The 20,526-nt window shown below is 45.3% G+C and overlaps 1 protein-coding gene across 3 annotated transcripts in view; it reads left to right on the forward strand.

Moving 5' to 3' along the window:
* LOC115094490 (A-kinase anchor protein 17B) overlaps positions 1–20,526 on the forward strand; it is a 62,927-nt gene that overhangs the window by 28,568 nt on the left and 13,833 nt on the right. For 2 of the 3 annotated variants that reach the window (XR_003857568.1, XM_029607600.1), the window contains exons 2-4: positions 7,019–7,132; positions 17,370–17,518; positions 19,682–20,452. Coding sequence is in view for 2 of the 3 variants with exons in the window: in XM_029607600.1 (XP_029463460.1) it covers positions 19,700–20,452 (753 nt within the window). In the remaining variant the exon portion in view is untranslated. The remainder of the gene's footprint in view (positions 1–7,018; positions 7,133–17,369; positions 17,519–19,681; positions 20,453–20,526) is intronic. The other variant, XM_029607601.1, reaches the window with a different exon arrangement.

The following is a 20,526-nucleotide window of genomic DNA, read 5'->3' on the forward strand; positions in this document are numbered from 1 at the left end:
TTAAGCGATTGGCCAATATTGTATCCCGAAAATGATGTTCCGGTTCGTAAGGAATTAAATAGTTCTAAAAGAGGGGAGGACGCTTCTTGTGTGAACTTTTTGTAAAGTTGGGCCGTGAAGCCATTTAATTCCAGTGCTTTATTAGATTTAAGATCTTTAATCACTTATAGGACTTCACTCAGAGAGATTTCTTGTTCAAAAAATTGTTTTTCCTACTCAGAGATACAAGGAAGATTAACTTGTTCCAGATACGCATCAATCCTATCCTGAATGCCCATATCTTTCGAATATAGAGCTCCATAAAACTGCTGAAAACATTGTTGGATTTCCTTGATGATGCCAATATAGACCTGTTTTCCCCATAAATCCTAGTAATTTGATTTTGAGCTATACGGCGTTTCAGCCATTGCACGAGAAGCCTACTGGCTTTGTTCCCCCATTCAAAGTGCTCTTGTCTCACAAGATGTAACTGGTAGGAAATAGCATCTAAGGTTAAAGAGCATAGTGAATTCCTAGCTTGTCGCAGTTTCAGGAGGACAGAATGAGACGGATTGCCCTTATGTATAAGCTTCCAACGAAGGTGTCTCAGCTAATAAATTTTGCTTTCTGAGCTAATTTTGTGTTTTTTTTAATATGTAGCCTGAGATATAAATCTACCTCTAAGTACTGCTTTTAAGCATTCCCAGTATAAGGGAGGGTTGGACAAAGTGGCTTCATTAAATTTCTTGTATTTCCCGATCTCAGCTAATATGGTGGAGCAAAAGTCCTCGTCCTCCAATAGAGTATCATTCAATTTCCAGATCCTCTTTCCAGAGTCCATGTCTGACATCTGTAGATCCACCCACACGGGGCATGGTCTGACCATGTTATTTGATCTATGTCTGTCCCAATGATCTTCTGACTTAGAACTTTATCTGTCAGAATAAAATCAATCCATGAGTTCGATTTATGGGGGTTAGAATAAAAATATTATTTCTGTCGTAGGGATGTCTAGACCTCCATATGTCCAATAGCTCCCATCTCTGTATAAAGGATTTGAGATGTTTCCTCCCATTTTTTGCTCCTAGACCACCTCCCATGGAATTATGCAGGCGGGGCTGAACAGTCAGATTGAAGTCCCCAGCTAACACCAAATGGCCCTCTCCCTCCGAACTCAAAATATTATCTAATGCATCTATATATATACAATATACTCCCCATTGGGTGCATAAATGTTCAGAAGGGAACAAATCTCCAATCCTATTTCAACCTACAAGAATAGAAAACGCCCACCAGGGTCCTCTCGGACTTTTCAAACATGGCACTGGAAGTCTTTATGCAGCAAAATGCTGACCTCCCCTGCATATTTAGCTGAGTTGGAGGCTGCTGCAAAGAATTGCTGGGGGAACAAGGGCCACTGCAGTAAATGTTCATAGCAACGTTTTAAGTGTGTTTCTTGTAAAAAATATAATAGCAGCACCTGAGCTCTGAGCCTCTGCCCTGAACAGCTGCCATTTGCGTGGACTATTCAGGCCCTTAACATTAAGTGACAATATTATGACAGAAGCCATCTTGCTACATAGACAAAATAGATTGCAAGTTTTCCCAGCTAATTCCCATCCCTCCGCCTCTCGTACCTTGCAGGTCCTTCATTCTCCATATTATGCCATATAGCCTAATGGTTATTTCTTCCGATGAACTGATGCTATAATGTAAGATGTAATCGCATACTAGCCTAATAATAACTTTTATACAACAGGAATCTTGAAGCTGCATTTGACTGACCCTCCCTCACCCCGACAACGCTGCCATTCATTCATAGCAGATCTGCAAGCGCAAATGATGGCGTGTGCACACACAGAGCATCTCCCGCTCGCCTCGAGCCGGAGATGCTGGGAAACAAATAACATTACTTATTTATGCAGCAATCGCCTCTTAAATATAACTTGTACTGTATAATGATAGGAACTGTAGTTCGCCCATGAACTGTTCACCACAGTGGGGCCGATTTTAAAAGTTACGCACGCAGGGTACATTTGTGCGCACCACCCGGCGCTCACAAATGTACACCCGATTTTATAACATGTGCATGCTGTCGGAGGACTCAGGAACGCCCTCGGACCGCCCATTTTTGAAAACCCCGTGACATACGCGCGTCCCGGGGCTTGCACGCGCCGCAGAGCCTATGCAAAATAGGCTCGGCGCGAGCATGGGGTAGGTTTTTGGGGGTTACGCGCGTAACCCTTTGAAAATCTACTCCAATATGCTCATCTATTAATAGAGGAAATACACATGTACTTAAGGAACAATAAGTCCCCGAAACACCAATGTCTTTTCACCCCTTGCCTGCAACTTTGTCTTGTGAGGGATCCTCGGTGTGCCAACGCAATCTCCAGCCTCCTTTATTCACCCTCTGCCATTTCGGGGTGTCTCCACTTTGCACTTGAGGCAAGCTTTTAGCTGCAGCGGGGATCTTGACCGTATGGCCCGCTTCCTGCAACATGACCACTGCTTCCTCCACAGTCTTTACCTTGTAGTTGATCCCTGTATCGTTATGGCTAACCCAAAAGGAAACAGCCATCGATATCTAATCCCTTCTCTATGTAGAATTGTAGTAATTTCGCGGAAATCCATCCTTTTCTGGAGAGTCATTGGAGAAATGTCCGCAAAAATAGAAATGGTGTGTGAATTCCATTCCCACGTTTGATATTTCTTGGCAGCCATTAGCACTTTTTCTTTCACCTTATAACGGTTGAAACAGACGATGATGTCCCGGGGTTTATTACCTATCTTTGGGCCCAGAGATCTGTGGGCTCTCTCAATTTCTATCTGGTTCGCAGTTCTCATTATCCGACCCTTGTTAAAAAAAAAAAAAAAAAAAAAATTTACAAAGGCTCTTAACCGTCTCTGTGCAATCAGCATACTCCTCTAATTCCGGGATGCCATGAAAATGCAGATTGTTTCTGCGACTCCAGTTTTCCAAATCTTCCAGCTTGGCATGAAACTCTGCAGGCTCGTGAGATAGTTGCAGGCATTGTGATTGTAATGCATCCATTTTGTTAGCTTGTGCATCGATCCTCATATCGCAATCATCGACGCGCCTCCCTATCTCTGCCATTTCTTCACGTATATCCGCCATCATGGTCAGCAGTTCTTTTTTGTTGGTGTTCACATCTTTCCTAAGCTCGCTGAACCATTGCCGAAATTCATCTCTGGTGGGGAGTTCGGTTGCGTTCGCCTCAGTGGTGCTAGGACATGTAGCTACCTCCTCTTCTGACGATGTTAGGCTCGTGGTTTCTCCGACCTCGCTAGGCCCATCATCAGTAATCACATTTTTAGAGTATGAAAATTGCTTACAGTCCGGCCCTTTTTTCTTTTGAGCCATCTGGGACAATAAAACTACTATTTGTAGATCGTTAATCAAGACCACAATTCCTTATTCACTGGCGATTTTTCTGCTAAAGGCTCGAGGATTCTAAGAGCTTGGTTTCATGCATCCATCTTGCTTCACAGTGCTAGCACCCCCCCCCGAAACATTTTTTTCTGAAACGGACCAGTCTCCTCTTTTCCAGCAGGCTTTTCTTTTCTTTGTTGTGACTCAAAGATTTGAACATGTTGCAACAAGAGGAAAAATCCATATTGAGGTGCATAGTATGTATTGTAAAAACCTCAGCACCCCCTTCTGCAAAACTGTTAGAAAACATTTCTGAACGGTTGCTTTCCCTTCTTATTTTTTCGCTCACATAGCGAAAAAGAACAGTTCAGTTAAAATCTCAGGGAGGTCAGAGCACGTTGTGATGTCATCAAGCTTTTTTAAAGCTGCCTTGCTATTGGCTAATGCTTGTCATCACTAACTGATACCATTCTTGCCTAGTTTCCCCATAGGTAATGTTTAAGGATGCACTTATTGTGAGGTCCCGATGGGCAGTGCTCATCCTCTTGCCAGCAGGGGCTTCCATGGGTTTCTGGGACTTTCTAGTCAGTCTTCCCAGCTCCTTGGTCTACACTTCCTGCTGCCATGCATCTTATTTCTTGGCCTAATGTCCAGGCTTCCAGGCTGCATGTTACCAGAGCTGCTCTTGCTGGAGGTCCTGCTTTGAGTTTATCTTGCTGCGTTGACTCCAGCATATACTTTGCTGCTTCAGATCTACTGATTAGTCTCCTCTGGTCTTCCTGTTCGCAGCGTTCGCTTGTGCTTCCAACTGCGTTCTTGCTTGATCCTGGTTCTGGGCTTCCTACCAAAGCATTGCTGGCCAAGGGAAAAGGCGGAAGACACCCTGCCACTGTCCCACCCGTCTCCTTATCAGCACACCAGCCACTCTTGGCCCCTGGCTGACTACGCACAATCACATCTATTCCACAGCAATTCACATAACGAATGTTGTAATCATCACATGCAAATTTCTGTATCAAAGAAAGAAACTACGTATGATGAAATGGCTACACATTTCTTTGCTTTCTGTTTTTTTTTTAATTTATTGAATTCACTTTTTACAGTTTCCACTTAAAACAAAATCTTCCCGAGCTTCCTTACCCACTGCTGCATTCTCATGCTGCAGGTGTCTGTGTGACTTCTGCATGCAGCAGCCCCATCTTCCATTCAGCCATGATGGAAATGGCTTACTAGAATATCGCTGTTGCAATAAAATAGAAAAAGGGATTCCAAACTATTATTTTGCAACTGGTAACTGAAATATCTAACCCCCCCCAAATGACCTGTTTTACCAGTACTGCTGCTTTAAATATTTCCTTTTCTTCCTGCTACATTTTACAGTTCACTTTATTTCCTCTTGATCAGTGACTCTGAGTTATACCTGATGTCCCAATGCTGCATTCTGACCACCTCCAGCCTCAACACGCTTACCTGTATGTATTTATTTTATGTCCAGCTCTTTTTTTTATATTATGAATGTACTCATTTCTTTTTGACCGGATCACTTAAACAAAAGTTTAGGAACAGCATGCAGAGGCATGGCTTTGGGAATGCTTCCCAGCATGGATTTGTAGAAAAGGTGTGTATAGGGTGGGGAAAAGGGGAGATTATGGTGGGGGGGGGGGGGTGTCTGGGAGGAAATGGAGGCTATATGAAGCGGGTACCTGTGAGGGGTGTGGGGAGATGTCTTTGTGGGTGTGCACGGAAGAAGTTGTTTGGAGTTGTGAGGGGCATAGTGCTGTGTGTAGTGTGGGAGGATGGATGTGAGGGTTTTTGTTTTTTTTGGATGGGTAGGAAGGGTTTGGGGGGTTGGGATACGATTGTGTGTTTGGTTATGAAGGGGAATGTGGGTGTTTGTGGGTGGGGTCATATGTAAGTGGGATGTATGTGGAGGGGTTCATTGTGGAGGGGTGCCTGGAGGAATGGCTGTGTATGTATAGAAGGGTGTGTAAGTGGATACGTGTGGTTGTCGGGGTATGTTTCTGTTGAAGATAGTGAATGTGTTTGGGTTCTTTTTTTTGGGGGGGGGGGAGGGGCGGAATGTGTGATGGAAGTGTGTGTAAAGGGAATCGTGGAGCCTGGGAAGTTTTAGGGGGTATGTCTTTGTGTATGTGTGGGGAGTAGTTGGGCTGGATGTGTGTTTCTGGCAGGGTGAATTGAAAAGCTGAGTCGTTTATTTTCCCTGTCAGTGGGGGTTGCATGTTTGAGGGGGTGGGTGGGTGTTTTGGAAGCAGGATTTTGTGCCATTCTATGCCGGTTGCTTTAGTTATTTTCGCTGCCTCTGTTGCTCTGTGGCAGAGTGCTGGAAAGTGGTGGTGGTGGTGGGGGGGTTTGGAATGGAGCGCTGCTCAGCATTCTAACAGTTCCAACAGCTCCCAACAGTTTGCCATAGAAAGCAGTGTGGGGATTTTTTTTTTTTTTTTTTTTGGAGCTCGAGTCTCTGAAAATTCTCTGATATTTCATTCAAAATGTTCAAATTTTCTTCCTGCCAAGAAGAATTTCCTGTTGAATTTCCATCCCTTTTTTTTTTTTTTTTTTTGGGAGAATCATTGTGCCTAGAGACAGACATTGATCCCTTTTACATAAGTCTTTCTGACATTCCCTACCTTGGAAAGCATAAAAAGGCCTCCTCTTCAGTAGGGAATGAAGATGCTGTGGTAGACTATGGAGCTGGGTTGCTATTTCAGTATATTATTTTGGCTCTGTGGTCTGCTTGGTCATTCGCATAGAGTCCCTGTGTTTGTGAACAAGCCCCTCCATTAGCTGCTGTGCTGGGCAGGCAGAACAGCCTTCCCTGGCACAGTAGCCTCAAGTTCCCTCCTAACTAAGCCGTGTAGCAGGCCTGGACCCTCACCTAGTGCGCTCCTCGTGGTAGATGGGTTAGAGCCGGAGCTGGGGGCAAGAGGAGGAAGCCCTGTCCCATCGTCAGAGGATAAGGACTCTGGCAGGGCTGAGAGAGTGGATCCTGAGGTTGACCACTGCTCCAAGAGATCCAGGGATTGAGGTCCAGAAAAAGCGATTTATCTTCCCACCCCCCAAGACTGAAAGATGTCTGCACTGGCTACAAGGGACCAAGCTGAGTTGTGGCTAGTTTCTGGAGATTGAGGTCTTGGCACAGAAGGAGGAGGACTCCGGTACCTGGGGGGGGGGGGGGGGGGGCGGGGGAGTGGACGTCGGGGCTATTTCAGGTGGGAACTCCCCTGGAGGTTTGGGGTATAGTGCAAGAAGGTGAGACTGCAGCAGTTATGGGTCGCTCTGTGGAGACTGATCTTGTTTTCCAGTTCGGGATGGGGAGCTTTCTGCTGGTGGTCATTGTGTTGGAGACCCTGACCCTTGAGTATAGAGAGGTCATCTTATGAAGAAACAAATTTGTTTTTTTTTTTGTTTTTTTTTTATTTATATATATATATATGTTATTTTGAGTGATTGTTTAGGTTTTGAAATGCCACATGGTAGGAGACATTGGTTCAAAATACAGGGCCCTCTCATAATGCAATTTCCAAAGTAACCTTCTGTCTAGGTCCAAGTCTCCTGCAGTTTTGAGGGAACCCAGCCCAGAATCTGCTGCTCAGGAATTACTTCCAGAGTCTCTCTCTCTTTCTGCAGAAACTGTGACTGCTGGAGCAATTGATCCTTCTGTGAGTCGAAGTACTATATCATCATCAGAAGTACCCGAAAATACAGCCGAGTCTCCGAGAGATTATATCTGATGATTTCAAGGTAGGAGAACAGTGGGGACAAGGCAGTGGCCAGAGGAGGAGGACTGATGCAGGGCCTGCATCAGAAGTCCCATGAGACGAGACTTAGAAATCTGAACATGTAGGAAAGGAGCAATGAGGCAGGGGAGATGATATTGAGAGCTTCAGACACCTGAAGGAAGCCAAGAATGGTTTAGAGCTAGGGCTCAGATAGGAGGCTCGCTGGGGGTGGACTGAGAAGAAACGTCAGGGTGGTGGAAGCATGGTCCGCCCTTCTGGGGTGGGTGGTGGTGGTGGCGGCCAGAGCAATTCCAAACACAAAAAGCAAATGAAGGTATGGCAATAGCAAATCAAAGCAAAAGCCTCCACCAAAAGCTTCTAAATAATTATGCAAAAGCTATCCAGCTGAATTTATATAAAAAGGGAGAAAAAGGCTGTCAAGTGGCATATGCATAGCTTTAAAGCTTAGGAACACACCTGCATATAGTCCATCAGTCAGAAAAGCCTCCCAATCTGTCCACACTTCAATTCAAAAACTTTTTTGCTTAAAATTTTGATTTTAGTTTTACTTAAAAACTTGTCTTTAGAAAATCTATGCTCCATACCATTCATCTTGAAGTGATGGCAGTTGAGATAACTCAGCCTGCTGAAATAAAGAAACGCTGGCCAGTGCTTCACGTACTGCTGCTTCAGGGCTGAATAACTTAATGAACACAGCAAAAACTTAGAACCGGAGCTTAAATAAATTCATGTTCGCCTTTGAAAATGTTTTCTATCAGCGTATTTCTTTCCTGTATGGCCTGCTGTTGACTCTGGCGATGTATTTCCTGCAATTCTTCCTGGCTCATCTGTTCTTCCTCCTCTTCCTCTTCATGTAGATGATCTTGTAGTCCCTCTGAGGAGGCAGGCCTCTGGTTTTGGCCAGGTTATGAAGCATGCAGCAGGCTAGAAAGATCTCACAGGGAGACTGTAGAGAAGGCATCCCCCAGATCTGTCCAGGCAGTATCCATGTTTTGAGTAGGCCAAAGGTTTTCTCGATGGCTGCCCTGGTCTGTGGGCCCTGTTGTAGCGAACATCTGCAGCGGTGTGTGAGCGGCTCATGAGCCAGGTTTTGAGTGAATATCCCCTCTCACCTGTAGGGGAGAAGGCAGAGAAGAACATTTAGATTCGATTGGATTGGGCCGCGGGCTAGTTCACAGAGCAGGTTTAGCATGTTCCTTCTGGGCCAAAGCTGTCAGTCCACCTAAATATGAGGAAGACAATAAGAAGAGGTTAATTGGTGTTGGTGGTCAAGTGAGTCGTGCATTCCTACCTAGAAGCCAATCCTTGGTGATGTGGACTTTGCTGGTCATGCATTTCTGACTAAGAGAATGTAGCATCGTGAGTAGATCCTGGAAATCTGGGCACGATGTTCAGGATGATGGCCTTGGAATCGCAGACCATCTGCATTTGGAGAGAGTGGAAGCAGTTGTGGCAGTTGGCTTTGTCTCCCCCTAGTACCCTTATAGAGATGCAAGCACAGTAGATAGCCCCCAAAATAGATGGGAAGAGTGCTACTTGATATCAATCAGTCATGATTCGTTGTCTGCTCTGAGGGAAGGATATATATATATGTCTGTTTTGTGGCGCAATGCTGCCAGGAGCTGCTCGATATACATGGAGGTGGAAGACTGGCTGATCCCAGCCATGACCCCTTAGAAATGTCTGGAAGGTGCCAGTAGCCAAAAATGCCAGAGCAGTAGTGACCTTGGTTTGTACAGGCAAGACGTGGCCTCTTCGATTGATAGGTTGCAAGTCCTGCTGTGACTGCTGGCATAGGTACAGCATGATTTCCTTGTTGAACTGGAACCTGTGCAGAGCTTGCTCCTCTGAGAGATGCAAAAACCGTGCTCTAGTCCTGCATACTCTCTGTAAGGGGTACCTCCTCCTCCTCTGTTCTCTCTCCCTCCTCAGCCATTGTGACATGAGTATCCATAAAGCCTTTAGTCGTCCTGAAAAGGGAATCTCCACCACAGACTCCCAGTAAGTCCCAGTAATATGCACTCCAACTCTTTGTGTAGCATGGTATGTCCCAGTTAACCCCCAGTACAAACCAGTGGGTCCCAGTATGGCCCAGTCTATCCCCCTTTTTGACCTTTCTATTCCAGGTACCCTCAACCTTACCCCCTCCCCCCACCAGTGTGACTCTGTGTCCAGGTGATCCTCCCAATAGGTCCCAGTTTGTCTCTGGCACGCTTCCTCCCACCCCCTAGCCTGCTCCTCTGTCCAGTCACCAAAGAAGCCAACCCGCCAAACACAAAGTCAAAAATTAAAATAAAAGTTTACACTTGTGTGCGTAAATGAGAAATAGTAAAACCGAGCATGCATAAGTTGGATGACATTCGCGTGTACGTTGCTTTTAAAATACCTCATTACACGCATACGTGCAAATGCTGCCTTGACATGCCCATATTTTGCGCCTGCACTTTTGATCATGCGCACACACATATGTGGCCCCTTTTTTACATACACATTTATTTATTTATTTAAATAATTTATATCCCGCACCCTCCAAACTTTGGAGCGGGTTACAGATCTACATAAAATCGAAAACTACAGCATAAAAATGAACAGCAAATAAGAAAAGGACAACACATGATGTACTGCAGACAATATCTGCAACGGGAGACAAAGAAAGAGCTCAGTAAGTTATTTGGGGCCTTATGCAAATGCCTGGCAAAAGAGAGAAGTTTTAGGGATTTCTTAAGTTCTTAAAATCGTTTTACGAGTGATCAGGTCACCTACACGCATATATGGCCTTTTATACGCAGGTAAGCCTTTGAAAATTCACCTTTATGCGACTGTGTTTGATATCACTAGTTAGGTCACAGTTATCCAGGAATGCGCTCCTGTATAACTTTACCTTAACCAGCTATAATTCAAAAGGTAGAAACAGAAAGATGGTGGCAGAAAGACCGTATGGCCCATCCAGTCTGCGCATCCACCCAACTGGAAGTGGCTTTCGCCGCCGGCTGCCCCCAGGAGGCAGGGGAGCCGCGGTGCACGCCTCGGGAAGAGGGGAAAGAGGACTGTTTGTCATTCATATGCAGTAAGCTTACTTTTGTGGCACTTTATTCACATTTGCTTTAACAACATGTCGAGTCTATTTTCGCCTTGCGCCTTGCTTCGGGAGGGGGGGAGAGAGGACTGGTGACAGGTACCACTTCCTGGTACCTGTCATTTCAAATGACATTTCAAATGACAGGTACCAGCGCACCCAGGTTACTGTATAGACGCTGTATAGCGCTCTATACAGTAAAATGGATTGCGCACGCCTACCGCTTCATGGACGCACTTTGGACGCGGCTTGCATTTGCGTCTAATTTAAATACTGTATCGAGCGGTAGGTGATCCGAACTGTGCATGCGGCAAACGAGGGTGCGCCCGGCACTACCGCATTCTTTCTAACGCGTCCTTACTGTATCGGCCTGTAATTTAGCATTATAATTCTCATCACTCCCTAAGAGATCCCCTGTGTTTATCCCATGCTTTCTTGAATTCACATACTATTTTTGTCTCCACCACTTCCACTGGGAGGCTGTTCTACACATCCACCAGCCTCTCTGTAAAGAAATATTTCCTAGGATTACTCCTGAGTCTACCCCCTTTCCCTCTCCTCCTTTCCTAACCCCTCATTCTAGAGCCTCCTTTCCATTGAATAAGGCTCACGACCTGTGCATGGAAACCTTGGAGGTATTTTATTGTCTGTCTCATACAGAATCTCCTCTTTCCCACCTTTTCTCCAGGGCAGTGGTTCTCAACCTTTTTTCGGCTGGGACACACCTGACAGATGGTTCTCACATGTGTAACACACTGAACATGTGACCATCACAGGGCTAAATGTAAACATGCACTCTGCATCCATAGGAATCCCCTCAACCCCCAGCAATGAGTGCAGAGCAGATCTAGGGCATTACCCTGTACAATTCGCCATACAAAAAAGATATTCTGCTTCTGATGACATCTCAGTAAAAGCAAAACAACTCCTTTTACTACCAGGCAAAATATTTATTTTATTTATTTATTTGTACATTTTTATATACCGAAATTTAGCTAGCTGCCTTCATTCCGGTTTACATTTGAAACAACATATTACATTTGTAGCGGTCAAACAGATAAAACATGAAAGTAAACTGGAATATCTATACCCTTTGGGCTGGATTTTAAATGCCCTGCGCGCGTAAATCCGGCCCATCTTTGAAGGCTTGTCTGAAGAGCCATGTTTTGAGATCTTTTTTAAATGTTTTCATGTTATTTTGTAGTCTCAGGTTTTCTGGAAGTGAGTTCCAGAGGTGAGGGCCTGTTATGGAAATGGCTCTGTTTCTTACAATAGTATGATTGGCAGTTGAAATTGATGGTATGTCGAGAAGTAATTTGTTTGTTGTTCTGGTGTTGCTTTGGGAGACGAGTTTCTGGATGATGTTATTTAGGCTTGAATTTTCGTTGCTGTGGATTGCTCTGTGTAATATGGTTAGGGTTTTATATTCTATTCTCTTTTCTATTGGTAGCCAGTGTAGGCTTTTTAGCACTGGGGTGATGTGGTCAGATCTTTTGTGACTGGTTAAGATTCTGGCTACTGCGTTCTGTAGCAGCTGGAGTGGTCGAATGGTGGACTTGGGTAGTCCTATCAGTAGGGAGTTGCAATAGTCTATGCTGTTGAATATGAGTGATTGGAGAATGGTTCTGAAGTTGGGGTAGTGTAGAAGGGGTTTTAGTTGTTTGAGGATTAGTAATTTGTGGAAGCCTTCTCTGGTTTTTAGTGAAATGTGTTTTTTGAAGTTAAGTTCTGCGTCTAACCATAATCCGAGATCTTTCACGTCCTTTAATTTGATGTGTGTGTTGTCAATTAGTATGTTGTAGTTCGCACTGATTCCGGAGTGTTTTTTTCGAGTAGTATACAATCTGTTTTGCCCATGTTTAGACATAGCTTCATGTGGTTTAGCATAGTTCTTATGGTGTCGAGGTATTTGGCTGCAGTTTTCATTGCGTTTTCAATTGCGTTGTTTACGGGAATGATTAGTTGTATGTCATCGGCATACATGTACTAAGTTATGCCGAGACTCGTGAGAAGGTTGCAGAGGGGCAGAAGGTAGATATTGAATAGGGTGGCTGACAATGCGGATCCTTGAGGTACTCCGGTTTTGAGGGGTATTGCTTCTGAGTATTGGTTGTTTACTTTGAAATGTCTGTTTTTAAGGAAGGAGGTGAACCAGTCTAGCGTTTTGCCGGATAGGCCAATGTCTGCTAGTCTGAAGATTAGGATTTTGTGATCTACAGTGTCGAATGCGGCGGATAGGTCAAGAAGGATGAGGATGGCTTTTTGGCCGTTGTCGAAACCTCTTATTATTGTGTTTGACAAGTTGAGTAGTAAGGTTTCTGTGCTACGATTTTTTCTGAAACTGTGTTGTGAGGGGTGTAAGATGTTGTTGGTTTCGAGGTGATCGTTTAGCTGTTTGAGTGCTGCTTTCTCAGTTAGTTTGGCGAGTAGGGGTAGGTTAGATATTGGGCAGTAGTTGTTGAGATTGTCTGGACAGAGGTGCTTTTTCTTAATTATGGGTTTGATTGTTGCCACTTTTAATTTGTCTGGAAATTTGCCTTCTTCGAGAGAGTTATTTATTATGGCAGTTATGGGTGGGGAAATATGTACTATTTCCTTGAGGGTACGAATCGGTATTGAGTCAAGTTCGTGGCATGCTGGGTTTAGTTTTCTCAGAAGTTTCTCTATTTCGGTATATATATATATATAATATAATATAATATATATATATATATCATATATATATATATATATATATATATATATATATATATATATATATATATATATATATATATAAATAGCCCTCCTTATGAAAAGACAGTAATTTACCACTAATGTGTTTTCTCAATAGGATATGCAACAAATAAGTGATACAAATGCCTACATGCTAGTAAAATATCTCACCTCGGTCACACACCCAGAACTGACCTTCACCAAGTATAGAAAGTCCGCAAATTATAAATATGGAGACAGAAACTGGAATGGAAAACAAAAAAAAGCCTCTCTGCATGCAGTGCGAACCTGGAGAAATGGAAAGAGAAATATAGCACCTAACAGACTCTCAGGATTTGCAATAATGCACACAAGCTAACCCGCACAAAGTTACACCTGTATTATGGAACACACTCAAACAGTAACAACCCTATCTAAGAAATACAACTATTAAACCAGGCCCTAAACACTAATACACCTCCTATTAGGAAAACAGAACAAGCCAAACTGCTATAGATCCCCAGACAGAAATAATTGTACTATACTAATAAATGTTACAAAACAGCTGCTGAACAGAATAATATCCAACAATTAAACACTCATAAAAATTATTAAATTTGTCCGAATATCAATAAAATATTTCAAAACAGCAGACACATCACATAATAAATAATTAAAATGGCAGTCAATCAAGAAAAATAAACTTAAAATGCCACCTTTTACTTACCCTCTCCAGCAACTCTCCTACTCCTTTCCCTTGAAAGCACACACCAGGAACAGCAGCAGCTGCTGAAGCTCTGTCCTCACTGTCCTCTTCTTTAGGGCCCACAACAAGTCTCTCACACACACACACACACACACACACACACACCACAATTAAACCCTACAACCAGTCTGTCTCACACACAGACACCAGTCACCTCCCTGACCAGTCTCTGTCTCTCACACACACCCCAGACACCTCCATGACCAGTCTCTGTCTTTCACACACACCCCAGACACCTCCTTGACCAGTCTCTGTCTCTCACACACAGACACCAGTCACCTCCCTGACCAGTCTCTGTCTTTCACACACACCCCAGACACCTCCCTGACCAGTCTCTGTCTTTCACACACACCCCAGACACCTCCCTGACCAGTCTCTGTCTCTCACACACACCCCATACACCTCCCTGACCAGTCTCTGTCTTTCACACACACCCCAGACACCTCCTTGACCAGTCTCTGTCTCTCACACACACCCCAGCACCTCCCTGACCAGTCTCTGTCTCTCACACACACCCTAGACACCTCCCTGACCAGTCTCTGTCTTTCACACACACCCCCAGACACCTCCCTGACCAGTCTCTGTCTCTCACACACACCCCAGTCACCTCCCTGACCAGTCTCTGTCTCTCACACACACCCCAGTCACCTCCCTGACCAGTCTCTGTCTCTTCTCTCACACACACTTTGCTTAGAGCCCCTTTAATTTCACAGTGGCAGATTTCCCAGTGCTGCCGCTGCCTTCTCAGTCGCACTGAAGCAGCAAACATTTATTTTAGAAAAATATGTCACAGCACTCAGGCCTTTCTTCTGGCTGCCGGGATATCCCTAGGCTCCTGCGCCCCCCCCCCCCCCCCATCTGCCTGCTTTTACGGCCGCTGGGAGCTCCAATTGCCCCATCTGTAAGCATGGCTGAGCGCCACTTTTACTTTAATCGCGGCTCTGCCGCGCTCACTGTTGCATCAGGAGGGAATCCCCGGAGCAACCGGCCTCTTCGTGCTTGCGACTCACTGCCGCGGTTCCCTGCCGCTTTGGAAGCGGGAAATCCTAGAGCAGCTGGCCTCTTCTCTTTGTGGTTCACCACTGTGTTTAATTTCAGCGCTTCCAGCCTGTGGCGGCCTTGCTTTGCAGTCGGAGTTCTTCGACGCCATGGGCCTGGACACTGCTATTCCTCCCAGCCCCCCTCAAACCACCCCACCCCGGGCTAAGAGAGACCCCCTTTCTTCCTGCTCCACCGGCCAATCAGAGGCTTCCTCCCTTCTTCCTACTCCCACTGGGAGGAGGCTTCCAATTGGCCCGCGGGGCCAGGAAGAAGGAAGGTTTCCCATTGGCCTGCGGGGGCAGGAAAAAGGTTAAAGGGAAGTATAACTGGGGCTGTGGGACACCGGGAGCCGCAACACACCAGCTGGTGCTTGGCGACACATTGGTGTGTTGCCACACACCGGTTGAGAATCGCTGCTCTAGGGTATACATGTTTAGATCTTTAAGTCTGTCCCCATATGCTTTATGATGAAGACCACTGACCATTTTAGTAGCCGCCCTCTGGACTGATTCCATCTTGTTTATAGCCTGTTGAAGGTGCGGTCTCCAGAACTGTACACAGGATTCTAACTGAGGTCTCGCCAGGGACCTATACAGGGGCAACATCACCTCCCTTTTCCTGATGACCATTCCTCTCCCTATGCAGCCGAGCATCTTTCTGGCTGGTTAAGTGAGGACGCAGTACAAAGCAACCAGAAACAAAGTGTGCCAGCCTTTAGGTCTGATCCTGCAGCCCACCACCTCCAGAAAGCGTTTGACATAAGTAAGGACTAGCGCCCGATGCGCCCCCCTAGCCTATCAACCTTTTTTAAAAACGCGAAGCTCAGCTCCCTCTCTTTCCACAATATGAGCCCCCGAAACCCCAGCCGGGAATGTGATGGTGTTTTACCTGCTCTTGGCTGTTTCCAGCAGTGCTGGAAGTATATGATGATGCTGTAACCCAACTTGGAGGGGCCTCAACGATTTGCATGAATGGTGGTGGTTGTGGTGGGGGGAGGGCAGTGCCAGTGTTTGAAGAGTTTGCTCACCCTTGAAACAAAGCATGCAGTAAAATCCTCTCCTCTTCCCACATGTGGAGCTCTGATTTCTCCTCTCCAGGGCCCAATAAGGAGCTGTTTCTGCCTGGGGAGCAGAAGCAGAAAGCAGCTAGTTAAGGGAGAGAGAATACACACACACTATAGTTTAGCATTCTGCAACCATGGGGGGAGGGGGATAAGTGAGGGAGGAAGCCTGAGTTAGTCTCGGAAATGTATCCCTATAATAAAAGAGAGCTGGAGTCATGGCAAGGGAGGATGCGGCTGGCGTCTTTTGGGTCTGGACAGGGAAGCCGGGACTGGATCAGTCTATCTGGGTGGATCTGGCATTGGACAGCTGCACTAGCTCTGTTCTGTGATATGATTTGTATAATTAGCATTCAGGTACAAAATACATGACATTTGCAAAGTATGAGCTTTCTTGCTGAGATTTGCCCCTGGACTATCTCCTTAATGTTCATCCCCAGCACACATGCTCTGCCTTGCCCTCAGTCTCAGCTACGAGAATGCGTGGCATAAAATGTTGCTGGCTGAGTTTTCCATGGCAGTTAAAATGATTATTTCTAAGGAACATTTTTTTTAATTAGTTCAACTGATTCTGATGCTCCAGTGTACACAAACATGTAAAAAAAAAAAAAATAGTAACAGGTATGCATGATCCAGGGAAGGTTGCTTGGTTACTAATTAGGATCCTAGCAACATTCTAATTTCATACTGCAAAGGCTCTTAGGGAATCTGGTGGAGTCCTTTAATTATCTGGATTGGGACCACGGTAGTAAATAAAATAATTGTAATGTTTCTTGAAAGACCAGAGCTGACAGAAGGTAGATTAAGGGGGGGGTGTTTCCCCCCCTGTATCTTCTTGCAGAACTTAGCATTGTTTTGGGCCTTTGAATTCAGGGACTCCTCACCGTGTCCAGGAGCACTCCAGTAGTGAGTGAAAGTACTGGGCTCTGAAGGTTTGTCTGCTCCATTATCTCTTAACATTTCAGGTGTGCACGGATGTTATGTGGCTCTGGAGGCCCGCTGTTTGTAGTACAAGGCAGGCTGGGAAAGACTTTTCACAGAATGCTGAAGAGAGAGTATACAACTGTCATGATTTTAATTTGGGTTCCAGGTGGAATTGCTGAATGTCCTAGTATGGTTTGTGTTTGTGTGTAAACATATGTAGGTGCTCAGGCAACTAAACTGTCCTTCCTGACACTTGCAGGGGCCACCAGAGAAGGATATGCCAATGCTGCCCCAGCCATGCCACTGGAGTCGAGCCCAGGGAGGAGAAGGGGGTAGAGGCTCAGGGGAGAGCGATGCTGGGGCCTGAGAGGAGTTGAGGTTTCTGGGCTGCCAGAGATGTTAAGGAAGAGCTTGGGAATGGGAAATTTAAAATAAAAATCCCATCAATACTTCCCCATCCTAAAAACAGAACAAAAAATAAGCAGAATGGGTAAAAAAAAAAAAAAATCCTACAATAAAAATAATAAAGAATACAGATTTTTTTTTTTTACCCTTTCAAAATCTCCTGGCTCCTAAAAAGTTTGGCTGGCACCTAAGTTTTACAGATATTTTTCTACCCCTCTGTATACAGCCTCAGCTCTTGAAATGCTGACCTCTGCCTGTGTTGTTTTCAACAGGTTTCTCAAAGAAGTGAACTAGGACTGAAAGCATAATTTGACTGAAAAAAAAGAGGAAATCGTAGCGGTGCCAGTAAGATCTCTTTCGGATTCTGAAGTCTGCGGCTGTCTCCGTTAAGAGCGTTCATGGAAGCCGGTGTGCTGTGACTGTGAGTATCGCAGCCTGTGGGCGTTGTCCGGACAGCTCGGAACCAGAGATCACGTTGCTTTCTAAACCGATGCCAGTCTGTCTGCATTTTCTGATGTTAGCTAAAAAAAAAAACTGGACCCCACTTGTAGGAGCCGTTACAAACGTGGATTTATAGCTGAAAGCCAGTATGATGATTAGGTGTTTGGTTGATCAAGCAGGAGTGGTCAAGAATTGGTAGAACTGCACGCCAGAGCTGTTCAGTGAGGAGATCATTAGAGAAAGCTCCCTCTTTCCGAGATCATCATTCCATGCCAGCCCCAGTGCTCTGATAACTGAGGTAACAGCACAGTGTCTCTGGAAGTGGTTTCTAGGGATCTGAAGAGATAAGCACCAAACTGTGCAGCTGCCAAAGCTCATTAGTGAAATATAGGCTCCAATGTTGTAATTATAAAGATTCTCTTTATTATGTGAGCAGAGCAGTGAGTGGCATTCAGCACCCTCACACTGGGCTTCCACCTCAATTGGGACCAGGGATGGGGATTTATATTTTATTTTTACCTGTTTGATATCCTCTTCTGACTGACTTTAGCCCAGCCATGAAAGCGACAGTCCTCAGCCAGGGAGCTGCTTCTGAACACAGGGCTTTAAATCCAGTCACTTGCATGATGACTAATGACGTTCGCTCTCTCTCTCTCTCCATCTCACCCTTTCATCAGAGGTGGTGAACAGCAACACTGCCTCTGCAGCATCCCCCAGCCTCGGCCAACCCAGGGAGTGGAAGACCCCAGCCTTCTCCGTATGGCGGGGCAACAGACACGTCCTTTCTTTGGTGCCTTTTTATCCGATCGTAGAACTGCCTAGGGTTGTGTTTAAAGCCAAACTCTTGCCCGATCGCAGTGGGACGCGCTGAGAGACCGCTGGAGAGGTCATAGGTTTAGTGTTCGGTATTGGTTTGCATAAACTTTAAGAAGGATGTCATCAGCACATGGCAGTTTTTTTCTGTTTCAGGAAAAAGGGGTCGAATTAGCACAGGTCTGAAACTTGTGAGCAGTAGAAGGGCTTCAGCCATGGCTACTGCCCATTTGTGCGTCACTTGTGTACATCCAGAATTCAATGATATTTTAATGTATACAAAAAATGTCCTCACCTCATGCATGGATCAAGAGATGCTGGGGCAGTCTGACTGCAAACTCTTAAGGGGTTTCCTTAGGAAATGTACAGTAAATATCAAAAAGGAAGCAATTTTTTGAAATATATCTTTATTCAATGGAGGAAGCAGTTTTGGAGGGTGTGTGATTGTCTGAGGAGGGGAAGGAGGAGGTTGGGAGAGAGGCTGACTTGGGAATTCAGGCTAAAGTCACAAGAAAATATGGGAAGAATGGTACATTGCCACTGATCCTGCCACCATCCTCATGCTCGTCCTGTAGACGTTTCGAAGCTGGCTTTAATTCAGGTTTATTTATTGATTTAGATTTTTTATATTCCGCTTTTCACACTTTTTTTGCAGCATTTCAAAGTGGATTACATTCAAATACTGGTTTAGCCTGTCCAGTTTAATTAAAAAATAGTCTCTTGCCATTCAGGGGATCTGTTTCCTTGGATCTGGAGTGAGAGCATCCTCTGCTCATAAGCAGATTCGCCTGACTGTAATTACACAGACAATCGCATGTACCTGTATTGGATGCTTGGTCACAGACACGCAGAAATGGGGTTGAATTAGCACATGCTTGAAACTTGTGAGCAGTGGCGCAAATCGTGGAGGCTACAGCTCCATTTGAGGGGGTTTGGTGGTGCAGTTGCATCGTTGCTTTCAAAATTAAAATAGGACTATGAGGCAGTAAGAACCTGAAGGAGTCGTCCTTTGCCAGTCCTAATTCACCTGGCCGCATTCAAAAGTGTTTTAATGCCTTCCTGTAACTGAATGCCCAATCCCCTTCAATAAATCACTACCACAGTGTTCTCATTTCAGCATTGAAAGAAACCCTCTAATAAGTTAAAAACAAAAAAAAACTGTAGAAAATGACATTTCTGAGGACCACTAGCTACAGCTATGACAACTAAAGATTAAGTCAGTGCAGTCTTACAAGCCCTGGCCTTGTAGATGAATTGTATGTTGTTGATCCGATTGTGTTTCTCTCATTGCCTTCAGGTCATTTGAATGCAATTGCGTTTTGTTTTTCAGAGGAGCTGGAGTGCCACCATGACAATCACCATAGTTTACGATAACTCTGAAGCGGTGGAGCTCTGCGCCTCTCAGTCCCTGTATCTCACGCCCGCGGCGAGGCTGACCATCAGCGTGATGCTTCCCGACTGCAAAGAGCCCACCAGGTCCTTCTCCAACTGGGACCTCCTGGACCAGCTTAAGAGCATGATTTCTCCAGACCAGTTCAGCTCCATCCGGGTTTCGAAGAGCACAAAGGATTTCATTCGAATCGAAGGGGAAGTGGAAACCAAGCATTTAGCCCAAATGCTGCAGGCCAAACTGCATGGGAAGCTCCTAAAACTGAATGGTTTCCTCGAGGGCTTGCACCTGGAGACAGCCGAAGCGGGTGTCGATTTTCCAACCCAAGAAGAATGGGAAGCCTTCTCCAAGGAGACAGCAAAGGAGGATCTTGCCGAACAGAGTCCGGCCGCTCTTCCCGACAGCATCTGCTTGGAAGGGCTGCCATGCAAATGGTTTGCCTTGAAGGGCTCCAACAGCGAGAAACCCAGTGAAGGTGTCCTTCAGATGGTGTTTGAACGATTTGGAAAGGTAAAGAATACAGACATCCCCATGCTGGATCCTTACAGAGATGTCACGGCCAGCGGGAACTGTCTGGGGAGCGTTCAGACCTTTGAAGCTTTCGTCCAGTACGAAGAGCACGCAGACTTTGTGAAAGCCATGGAGGCGCTCCGAGGGATGAAGCTGATGTTTCAAGGGGAGGATGGAAAAGCTTTGGCTTGTAATCTGAAGGTAAATTCACCTCTGGCTCTTGTGATTATGCAGGTAGTGCAAAAAAAATCTTTTTTAAAGTGAGATGTCGCGAA

Source organism: Rhinatrema bivittatum, chromosome 6, assembly GCF_901001135.1.
Source record: "Rhinatrema bivittatum chromosome 6, aRhiBiv1.1, whole genome shotgun sequence".
In the NCBI taxonomy this organism is placed as follows: domain Eukaryota; kingdom Metazoa; phylum Chordata; class Amphibia; order Gymnophiona; family Rhinatrematidae; genus Rhinatrema; species Rhinatrema bivittatum.